This window comes from Xenopus laevis, chromosome 7S (genome assembly GCF_017654675.1).
Source record: "Xenopus laevis strain J_2021 chromosome 7S, Xenopus_laevis_v10.1, whole genome shotgun sequence".
In the NCBI taxonomy this organism is placed as follows: Eukaryota; Metazoa; Chordata; class Amphibia; order Anura; family Pipidae; genus Xenopus; species Xenopus laevis.
The window spans coordinates 35,201,898-35,214,189 of record NC_054384.1 but is presented as its reverse complement, the minus strand read 5'-3'; the positions used below and the strand labels follow the sequence as shown (position 1 = coordinate 35,214,189).

General features: G+C 37.8%; 2 protein-coding genes across 4 annotated transcripts in view; one reads left to right on the top strand and one right to left on the bottom strand.

The window, feature by feature from the left end:
* LOC108697217 (cadherin-23) overlaps positions 1-12,292 on the top strand; it is a 599,373-nt gene that overhangs the window by 495,199 nt on the left and 91,882 nt on the right. The window lies entirely within an intron of this gene.
* The window catches only part of vsir.S (V-set immunoregulatory receptor S homeolog), a 38,068-nt gene that overhangs the window by 508 nt on the left and 25,268 nt on the right, over positions 1-12,292 (bottom strand). Inside the window, exons 2-6 of the mRNA XM_018227616.2 lie at positions 10,577-10,951; positions 8,865-8,918; positions 7,500-7,607; positions 3,795-3,822; positions 2,918-3,102 (exon numbers count right to left, since the gene is read on the bottom strand). Coding sequence (XP_018083105.1) covers positions 2,918-3,102; positions 3,795-3,822; positions 7,500-7,607; positions 8,865-8,918; positions 10,577-10,951 — 750 coding nt within the window. The remainder of the gene's footprint in view (positions 1-2,917; positions 3,103-3,794; positions 3,823-7,499; positions 7,608-8,864; positions 8,919-10,576; positions 10,952-12,292) is intronic.

The following is a 12,292-nucleotide window of genomic DNA, read 5'->3' as shown; positions in this document are numbered from 1 at the left end:
TGAATATCTGAAACCCAACTCCTGCATGAAGAGAGAATGAAGAAAAACAGATGCCGAGAGAGGGATAGTGAAGATAAACTTGATTATTTCAGAAACAATAAAGAATTAACTGATTTTAGAAAGTTTCTTATTTCAGTATACTGAAGCTTATATTAAATATTCATTTTTGCGATAGTTTCCCTTTAAATAAAGAACACAAACCAGGTTACAAACCTGGCACATGAAGTGCTCTTTTCTCTTTTAAGGTAAAATGCAGTGCTGAATTGCATTAAAGGGATACCCCCCGCCCCTCATGATTTACTTGTAATCGCCTGAAAGCTCTTGTGCAAAATCTTGTCAGTAACAGTAGATGGAAAAAAGAGAACAATAAGTTCCCAGGCTGCGGTCACCTGACAAGGGAAGGGTGAATCTGACTGCTTTGGCACCGTGTTCTGGGTTTCTCGGAAACACAGACCTCTGGAAAGGTCCCTTTGTACCATTGCGCTTGAATTTTAAACAACTGAATATCATATGAATTTTCCCCTCAGTTTGGAATTGCATTGAAGTCCTTTACTTGTTAAAGAGGAAGCAAAGCCAAATAGAAGATTAAAGCAAATGCTGCTCCGATCACTTGCACAAGTTACTTTAAGTTATTTCTGCTGCAAAACTAAAACTAACACTAAGGTCTCTGTCTGGGCTGAGGCCATCCTATGGTTATCTGAAGATGTGGGCAGTGTCACCAATCAGACTCCATTCTGCACACCAGTTTTTAAACAAATTTGCACTAAACCCATAGCAACCAATAAGTGATTAGCTTTTCCCAGACAGCTGTAGATGGACAATGAAAAGAAACATTTGTCTGGTTGCCATGGGTTACTGCCAAGGTGCAAATTTGCTTTGTAAAGGACCCACTGTGCTGACAGTTAAGTGAGGACGTTGCTGTCTAAATAATGAGTCAAGTGCAAGACCTGACATGGACACAATCTCTCCCAGCTAGCTTGGCTAGGCTACGGTTTAGTGCTATAAAACTACTCAGAGCAGCTCAGTACAAAACATTACAGTAAAAGCAAAAGTATTCTGTAGAGCACTACAAAATGATTTAATTTTTTTATTTGACTTGGTAATGACACAATCAGATGCATTGTGTTTGTGATAAGAGCTGAGCGTTTTTTGTTTAATTATATGAATAATAATAATAATAATATGAAGTACTCATTAACCTGCCCATATTTAACATTTAAAGGGATAATATAAAGATATACTGAGCACAATTACATCAATAAAGCATTTACATACAGTACACAGTGAAGAACAAGTCTAAGAGCTCCTACACACGTTTTTTCCTGCGATTTCCTGCGTTGCGCTTTCTTCTGTTCAGCCGCAGGGGAGCGCAGGAGTAGACACACTCAATTATTGTCAAGGGGCCTGTACTCACACAGACGCATGTAAGCGCCAAACACAGGTGGGACACAGCATGTTGCATTTCACCTGCGTTCGGCACATACATGCGTCTGTGTGAGTACAGTCCCCTTGACAATAATTGAGTGCATCTACTCCTGTGCTCCCCTGCCGCTGAACGAAGGGGAGTGCAGGTATAACCGCCCGTGTGCAAGAGCCCTAACCCCCCATAAGTAATAAAAGGAACAAACTTTGCCCAGGAGCCAGGGCTGGATTTACATAGCAGGTGCCCCTAGTCCCGTCCCCTCCATTTTATTCATTAAAATTTTCATCTGGACCAGAGCAATGGGGATTGGTGCATGGGAAATTTAAAAAACTATCATCCCCAGTGTTTCTGAACCAATGTGGGTGTGGTTGGGCAGCATGCCGCCCCCTAAAATCCTGCCACCCTAGACCCGGGCCTTGGTGGCCTCTCCACAAATCCGGGCCTGCCAGGTGCAGTAAGATACTTGCTTTAAAAAAAAGGTTGCTGATTGGTCACTGTGAATTACTGCATCCAGACATATATACTGTCTTTCATCACATAGCCTCCTAATATGGTTTTCCCATAAATAACTATTTATACTAAATACAGGTATGGGACCTGTTATCCAGAATGCTTGAGACCTTTGGCTTTCTGGATAACGGATCTTAACATAATTTGGATCTTGGTCCCTTAAGTTTACTAGAAAATCATTTGAACATTAAAAAATCCCAATAGGCTGGTTCTGCTTCCAATTGGGAATAATTATATCTTAGTTTGTATCATGTACAAGGTACTGTACTATTCTTACAGAGGAAAAGGAAATAGTTTTTAAATATTCAGTCTACCGGAGACGGCCTTTCTGTAACTTGGATCCTTCTCGATAATGGGTTTCAGGATAACAGATCCCATACCTGTACTAAAACCACACATCAGTTAATTATACTTTCAAGCAGGCCTGGATTTCGGGCTTGGGTGCCCCTAGGCCCGCTGGGTCCTAGTAGTGCCTGGCTCCCTCGCTGGAGCACTGGGGATTACACTTGCAGGAGTACATACCTTTTGGAAAATGCCTGCACTAAAGAAAGGCGTATGCATATTATAAAAATGCACGTACTGTATGTACTTATCAATAATATACAGAATAACGTTTCATAAACTGTATAAAAAAAATTGAACATTAAATATAATTGAACTTATTTGCAAAGGCAATTGAGTAAATTGATGTAGAAATGTAGAAAATAAGTATTTGGAAGAAGCTCTGATACAATGAGCAGGCAACTAATCCCAAACTGCCAGGGTGTTGAGTAACACATGTGATACTCAAGGACTTTCTTGTTTTCCTTGAATACAAAATTTATGTCCTAGACTGTCATTATTCTCATAACTCCCTATCAGGACTGCATTCAAAATATCATTAACCAAGCACAGTATATATTCAAGGTAAACGTCAACTGGCCAATGTATCTTTAAGTGGCTTGGAATAAAATATTTTAACTGAACTGGTTAAAAAATACTTGCCTAGAGATGGGAAGAAGCATTCATTTGCACATGGGGGAGAAAGAGGGGTGTTGGGTTCAGAAAGGAGGTGGCGGTCAGATTCTGACTGCTGACGATTGGCCATGAATGCCAGCCTTGGTCTCTGCTCCACAACATTTGCTAGAGGAGGATCATCAAAGACTGGATTTTCAATGCCTTGGGCTTCACTGCGAAAACAATAAAAACAAAATTGTATGAACCTGGTAAGGTTGGTCCAGCATGTTTAGCTGTCTCCTCTTATTGGAGAAGAAAACCAAATAACAATAGTAGCATACTGCAAATGTTGCTTATAGTTGCATGAAGTTGCAAGTTCACTGTTTATAGACCTTTGGACTGTTATGCAAGCTGACACTTTGTACAGATTTGGTTTGTCATTATTAATGCATATACGGTTTTAGCTTTATTATTTAAAGAGTAACGCACTTTGTATAGTATAGAGAATCTTTGTATTTCTTTTGAATATTTTGTATACATTACCCATGTTTATAGCTATTTATACTTTTCTAAAACTTGTGTTTGTTTTTCATCCTTTAAGCTTTTCTTAGCTGCCACAAATTGGGTTAATCAGACGTATTCTATTTCTGCATGAGGCAGTCGAACCAGACAAACTCTTTTTCATGTGCTTTTTTTGTTTTGTACTAGACATCTCAAGACAATAATGTTTAGTTTAACCCAATTAGTTAGAAATGGACCAGACAGCTGGCATAGTGATATAAACAATTTTCAGCTTGGAGACAGAATCAAGCTGATAAAAAAACCCCCATGTAAATATTAATAACCCACAATACTGCCTTTGTGCATTTATGTATAAAATTGACAGATATTCAAAGGCCATAAATAGTGGTTTTCATTCGCCTACCTGTCCATCCTGACTAATTCTTGTGCTCCTGTGGGAGAGAAATGCATCATTAAAATATTGTTACATTGCTCTATTGTTACATTTACTGTACATAAGTCCAGATAGGTGCTTGGTACATTTATAGGGGAACTGTGACCCTATGAAATAATTCCACATGTCTTCCCCTGTTGTGTTAATCAAGCAACATTTCCTTAATCTGTACTAAATGCATTGGCCAAACCTTCTTTCCTTTATACAGTTTTAATCTAAGGGCAAGCTTTGCACCTTCCCTAAATCTTGTGTGCAGGTATAGGATCTGTTATCCAGAATGCCCAGGACCTGGTGTATTCTGGATAAGGGGGTATTTCCGTAATTTGGATCCCCAGCCCTTAAATCTAAAATCATTTAAACATTAAATAAACCTAATAAGATTCTTTTGCCTCCAATAAGGATACATTGTATGCTAGCTGGGAGCAAGTGCAAGGTAGTATTTATTATTACAGCGAAAAAATAAATATTTTTTCAATTATTTGTTTAAAATGGAGTCTATGGAAGATGGCAGTCCCGTAACTCGGTTTCCAGAAAACGCATCCCATACTTGTACCAGAAAGGAGAACCTGCTGCAGGCTATGCGAGATCACAGGCTGTGAGGATGGAGGGGGAATAAGGGTAGATGAAGGGAACTGTATTACTATGCTAGAGCCACAGAGACAGGAAGGTAATATATGATTGGCAGACAATCTTTCAATAGGTTTCACTTAATTTTATAAAAGCCTTTCAAAAGTATGTTTCAGAAACTGTGAAAAATAGAAAGTAGGGAGTAATTTAAAAAAATAAATGATTTGTTTTGTACTATTTGACAGGTTTTGTGAAGGTGAAATATCATTTTAAACTGTACAGTATAAAACTTAAAAAAAGGTATAAGGATGGCTAACTTCATGCTGTTGTTGCTCTATTTTAGGGTGAATATCCCCACTCTAATGCCTTACATTTGGTAAACTCGGGGTATTAAACCGAATTCCCTTTGTGCGATCACAGAGCACACCTGTACAAGTAACACAAGTAACAATTTGTTTCTTTCAACTAGGCCAGTTTGAATGGAGTTTGATTCTCATACAAAATATTCCAGCATTTAGTCAACTATGCACCTCTTTGATGGTCTTTTGAGGGCATTTGGTTATTGTGTGAGCTTTTAGTTACCATGCCAACCTTATATCTGCAAAATGGATGCACAAAGAGCGAGCTGTTCTCATTGCAAACTTTTTGCAAAAATGATAACAGATGCTCTATCCAGTATTCCTAGAGCTCCTCTCTGTGACAGTCACTTATTTGAGACTTGATTTCTGTGATTTCATTAATTTATTAGCTATGATAATAGATGTTTCTTCTCTTTTGAACACTTACGGCAGAGACACATGCAAAGATTCGAGGAGATTAAGTCGCCCGCGACAAATCGCCTCTTCTTCGGGCGACTAATCTCGCTGAAAAGCCTTCCCGCTGGCTAAAAATCGAAATCGCCTACTGGTGATTTATATTCTAAATCTGAAACTTTGGAAAAATATTAGTGATGATTCAAATACAAGTGGAGTGCTGGTCCAATCTGAACTTTGTATGTTAAACCCTTCACCAAGCAGGGGACCACGACAGAGTGCGGATACTTTCCGAAACAGTATATATATATATATATATATATATATATATATATATATATATATATGAAACGTTAGTCGTTTAGTTAATAAAAACATTTTTATTTCAATTTAAGTCCTGAGAGTGCGGACCTTCTTTGTGGGATGAATATTTCAAAAATTTTGGACACTGCACCCAGGCAATGTTGAACTGCTTGACGAGAGTGCCGGCTCCCCCATTGACTCTACCTATACTTTTCATGTGCCTGGCACCCGTGTATTTATAAATTTTTTACTTTTTACTTTCGAATGCTAATACTGTGATTGGCGCTGCAATACTACCATTTTGGACTGACGCTTCACCCCCTGGAGGTCTTATAATGGTCTGGAACGTGGCTGACTCGGTCGAAGCCGATAACGATGGCTGGCCGACAGGATGTGATGATTTCAGCCTATGGCTAAACTCCTCTTAGCGAGTTGGAACTTCATCTTGTGAGTATGGAGGGCTGCGCTACATCGGGTGGCCTAATGCTATTGAACAGGTGCTCGGGATCAGATTGCCTGCTTTGGAAAGTTGGGACTTAGTGGCCTTACGTGTCCGTACCTGTACAAGTAGTGCTGGATTATGAGACGCTGCTTCTGCATGTAGTCGGATACTTAACCAATTAATATTGGCGCACCTCGGTATGACACGTTAATATACGGAGCTGATTTCCAACATAGTGGGGCCTTGACACGCAACGTCTCCTGTCCGAATATGCCTTCAAGTCATGTGCATTTGTTGAGAGGATCGATTTATCTCCAGTTTTTCCGTGTGAGGCACCTGCATTATATATCGCCGGATGGCTAAGAATTGATGCATACTGTTCAAGCTGCTAGCATCCGATGCATTTACTGCTGCATTACCCGAGAAAGCTAAGTATACACAGCCCTTGTGATCAAGAGTGCAAGCCCTTCACCTTCGATGCCCAAATGACTATATCTTTTGTCTACATTCTTTGGCAATTATATGGACACTATAATTAAGTTTCGGTGATTTTTTATACACCACTACAATGACTTTGTGATTTTGATTTTTTTTATTTTTGATTCTTTATTTTTTATAGATTTTTTCTGTATTATTGTTTATATACTTTGAGATGGTATTTCTTGTGCACATTAACTGCCTACTTGGGTAGATGTTTATCAGATTCCTAGACAGGTTTGATACATTTATATGTATATTTCACTGAGTTATTACACATAAAAGCAGATATTAATTGACACTTGGAGGGTGCATACCAGGTATTTAAATTATTTGTTAAAATTCTTTTTTTAATAAAAGTAATTTGCCTTAGATATATACACTAGATATTTAGATTCTCTGGATATTTGTGGATTCCACAGGTTAATACCACCGATGGGTTAATGGCTCAGTTAATGGGTATGTTACATAAGATAATGCCCCTTTTTTATCTATATAATAAAAATGTGATATTTTCCAAATACCTGGTCCACCACACCTGTATCTTAGTATAAACAGTTTGGATTTTACTGATCGCCATAGAGGGGTTCCTAAGACAGACCTTTGATCTTGACTCAATTCTAGGTACATAAGTAACCGTTTGTGCTGTGAATGTCGGAGAGTTACAATGAAGACTAATTATTGTTACAAAATACATTATTTTAATCTTATTTTTTGGTTCGCCCAATAGGGGGTTTTAACATAAATGTGGATATTACTGTATTTATTTTTGTTAAGTAATAATATAATTGTGTGTATGTAATTTAACTATTTGACGCTTAGTGATGATGATGATGATGACGTTAGCCAATTAAGTCCTTTTTCCCGCCATCATAGGTATATAATGCATTCTTTGATAACCTATTGTCACTTTGAGAAAGGCCTCGGAGAGGCCGAAACGTTAGTCGTTTAGTTAATAAAAACATTTTTATTTCAATTTAAGTCCTGAGAGTGCGGACCTTCTTTGTGGGATATATATATATATATATATATATATATATATATATATATATATATATATATATATATATATATATATATATATATATATATATATATACATATACACACAAATGCAGACTAGTATATACTTACTTCTGTGGCTGATTGCTCGCCTTTGTTTATAAACGAGGAATAGTATGAGAGGCATACACAACACTCCAATCACACAGGAAACTATAGCCAGTGCTGCTGCTGTGCTGCCTGAAATAAAAATAACACATATTATCATACTGGTGAGACATTTCTATATGTATGCTTGGCCTTTTGCCAAATCTATTTATTTTTTACTAGAGATTTTTCTTCAGTTACTTTATGTAATCCTAATGTAAATAAGCATCCATTTTTGTCTATTATTATCCAAGGCAGCTCTTTCTAAGAAGTTTCTCATCAGAAAATGTAATCAAGTGCTTAGCAGTCAGGCCCTTGGCCCCTGGCAAATGCTGTAAGTAGTATGGGGAATGTTTCTTAAAGGAAAACTATACCCCCAAAATGAACACTTAAGCAACAGATAGTTCATATCATATTAAGTGGCATATTAAAGAATCTTACCAAACTGGAATATATATTTAAGTAAATATTGCCCTTTTACATCTCTTGCCTTGAGCCACCATTTTGTGATGGTCTGTGTGCTGCCTCAGAGATCACCTGACCAGAAATACTTCAACTCTAACTGTAACAGAAAGAAGTGTGGAAGCAAAAGACACAACTCTGTCTGTTAATTGGCTCATGTGACCTAACATGTATGGTTTGTTGGTATGTTTGTGAGTACAGTGAATCCTACGATCCCAGGGGGCGGCCTTTATTTTTTAAAATGGCAATTTTCTATTTATGATTACCCAATGGCACATACTACTAGAAAAGTATATTATTATGAAAATGGTTTATTTACATGAAGCAGGGTTTTACATATGAGCTGTTTTATGCAATATCTTTTTATAGAGACCTACATTGTTTGGGGGGTATAGTTTTCCTTTAAAAAATGATGTAGCTACTCAATTAATCTGCACAGACCACATCTCTATCAGCCAAAACCCACCACGACCAGTCCAAAACGTGCCACTTTTTAGTTAATTCCCCACCATGGAGCATAAACACATAAATGTAATTTTACAAACTCCCATGAACTCGAAATTCAACCCTTGATAAATCTGCCCCTTAATGTATGGAGATCCAAATTATGGAAAGATCCCTTATCCAGAAAACCCCAGGTCCCAAGCATTTTGGATAACAGATCCCATACCTGTATGGGGAAAGCTATAGAGGCATATCCAGGAAAAGAGCAGAAATATATATATGGAATGAAGTAGAAACATATAGATAGAGCATAAGACATGGCAATACAGAACTTGGAAGACAAATAGAAATGGAGTAAGGAAAATTAAGTGTTGCAAAGATTTGAGAATAGATGAAGCTGCTGTGTCTCTGTATAATAAAAAGAAGGTAAATGCATTTCCTTACTGTTGTCGTCTTTCATAGGCTTGTGAAATATACAGGTATAAAGGTTCGGGCCATCTAGAAAATTAAAGTAAAAACCTGTTATGTATTATTTGCGGCATGGAAAGTGCCACTAATTACAAGGGAATGACTGCCTCAGTGGTGAATTGCACCCTCATTAAAGGAGGTCTTAGGGTCTGGGTCTTAGGGTACAACTCCACAAGCATTTTTTGTTTTGACGCCTGCCGACAAAACACACGCATCAAGTCAGATGGAGACGCAGGCATCAAGATTCTAATTGGACTGAATGAACCGTCGCAGGTAAAAACTACATTACATCCGACATGACACGGCTATTGGATGTGGACGCAGAAAGCAGCGTCTTCATCTGAGTTGTAGTTCTTACCTCCGACTTTTCATTCAGTCCTATTATATCTTAACGCATGCGACTCGATCTGACTTTACGCGTGCGCTTTTTCATCGATCCGAAGAAAAACACTTGTGGAGTTCTACCCTTACTTTATGCCAACTTCTTATGTTCTTGGGCAAGTCACTCCATCATCCTTCCACCTCATTCATCAAAATAATGAGGGAATGTAATAAAACTTGGAAATGAAACAAAATGTTGCAAAACTTTCCTATAAACTATAAAATGTGCAGTTATCCTCCTCCAGTTGTTGGCTATCCACTTAACACTTTTGTGGGTTTGCAAATCATAGATTAAATAGATGTAAAGTAAACATTTTAGACAACTAAAAACCTGTTTTTGTTGTTCATATTTTTCTATTAACAGCTTTGTTTACATTTACCCTACTGAACTGTAAACTCTAAGGACAGTCTTGTGCCCCAAAATTCAGTGCACAATGCTGCATGTTATAACATGGCAAATATCTCTTAAAGGAGAAGAAAAGGCTAAAACTAAGTAGCTTTATCAGAAAGGTCTATATAAATACACCAGTAAACCCTCAAAGTAATGTGGCTCTGAGTCCTCTGTCAAAAGAAACACTGCATTTCTTTCCTTCTATTGTGTACACATGGGCTTCTGTATCAGACTTCCTGTTTTCATTTTAAACCACCAGGGCTAGGGCTTGAGCATGCTCAGTCCTCTCCCCCCCCTTCCTCTCCTCCCTGCTGTAATCTGAGACCAAAGCTATGAGTGAGCAGGGAGAGACTCAGGCAGGAAATTATGTCACACCAAGCTAATATGGCAGCTGCTATCCTAAAAAAACAATGAGAGTTTCTAGAGCTGTTTACTCAGGCATGGTAAAGCATTCTGCAGAATAAATATAGCTTGCACTATTGTGGCTAATCTATTGGCAATAAACTGCATGGGTAGCTTTCCTTCTTCTTTCTTTCTCCTTTCATGCTCTTAGTGCCCTTTGCTGTCAAACTTTCATAAATATGAAGCACACAAGAAAAGTCATATTTACTCAGTGTACTTAGTGTACTTTCTATGGGAGTGCTGCACTGCCACCTTAACCCCTTGAGTTTTACCAGGAATTTATTGCGACACCCTTCATCAACAAATGCCCAGAATAGTACATTTTTGGAATTTTGCACCCTTACATCCTTGGCTGTGTTATGAATTTATAGCCCTTCCGTTATTGAACAGTGTTAGATACGAACTCCCATATATGTCGTTATTCCATATTAACCAGTGGGGAACTTTATATATAAGTGCCTCTTTGTGAAATATTATGGTTACTGATCCAAGTTCTCGTAGATATAAAACCTACCAGCTTTCACTTGAAATTCTATGTAACTGTGAGACGTATGCCTGGTGTGATGCTTTTTGATAGCTTCTACCAAATAGCAGCAGTAACCCCCGCTATCCTGCTGAGACACATTTGTGAGCATTATTTGGAAAGCTCCGTTATGCATGCGGTGTGAAGGGTGCTCTTTGTGGTGGTGATCCCACTCAGTTGTGTTCCGTATGTGCCTCCTCTCAGGGCAGTTTGAGTCTTTGTCTTTACTGAAATACCAGAAGGAAAACAGGGCATCGTGCTTATCAGCCACTTGGCCACTGACAGTGCATGTGAAGTTGACATTTTGACCTTCAGGGCAGGTAATATGTGAGTACAGAGCTGAGACCGAAAATGCTCTTACTGCACCTGTAATAAAAAAGAGGAAAGTGCAATGAGTATTATAATGCAACTGATCATACATAAGTTTTAAGATTTGGTCAAATAAAACATCGGGGTTATTTACTAAAACTCAACTTTTTCTCACTTTTTATTTTTTAAAAAAAAAAATATTCAACCAATCTCCCAAACCCCCCTAATTTACCGATAAAACTTCTCCAAAAATTCACAAAAAAATTGAATTGTGCAACTTTTTCGAATTGTCGGCCCAAAAACTCATGTTCCAAATGTTAAATGGACTATCTGCCATTGATTTTGACATATTTTAGCTGGAGTATTCTCAGATTCGAATTTTCAGCAGCTTCAGAGCATAATAAATCTAGAAGAAAAAAAAAAGTTTTCCCCCTTTAAAAACTCGATCAGAAAAATTTGAGGTTTAACAAACACACCCCATAGAGTTAAAGTAACATCATTCCTTCTATAGCATAGTGTATTAATACAGTGACAACAATTTCCTGACGCCTAGGGGCACAGTTACTATGGGTCGAATATCGAGGGTTAATTAACCCTCGATATTCGACCATCGAAGTTAAATCCTTCGACTTCGAATATCAAAGTCGAAGGATTTACCGCAATTCGTTTGATCAAACGATTGAAGGAAAAATTGTTCAATCGAATCAATCCATCGATCGAACGATTTTTCCTTCGATCGGTTCGATCGACTTCGATGGTCGAATATCGAGGGTTAATTAAACCTCGATATTCGACCCATAGTAAATGTGCCCCTAGGTGTCAGGAAATTGTTGTCACTGTATTAATACACTATGCTATAGAAGGAATGATGTTACTTTAACTCTATGGGGTGTGTTTGTTAAACCTCAAATTTTTCTGATTGAGTTTTTATCCTTTGATCAGAAATTGGCTAGAAAGCCTATGGGGACCTTCCCATTGGTGCTCGGTAGGTTTTAGGTAGCGAAGTAGGTGGTCGAAGTTTTTTTTTAAAGAGACAATACTTTGACTATCGAATGGTTGAACGATTTTTACTTTGAATCGTTCGATTCGAAGTCGTAGTCGAAGGAACCAATTAGATGGTCAAGTAGCCAAAAAAATACTTTAAATTCGAAGTATTTTTCATTCTTATCCTTCACGCGAGCTAAGTAAATGTGCCCCGTAGTAAAAAGAGCAAACATTACCATGGTCCTTCAACAACCTCCCATCATTTGCTTTATTTATTCTGTCTTCACTAAACAGCATAACACATGAAAAATGCTTACATGTTGATAAGTCAGCCCCTATATTATTTCATATATATTAATATATGATCAAGGAAGTAAACTCTATTTACTCAGCAAGAAATCACTCTCTCAAACC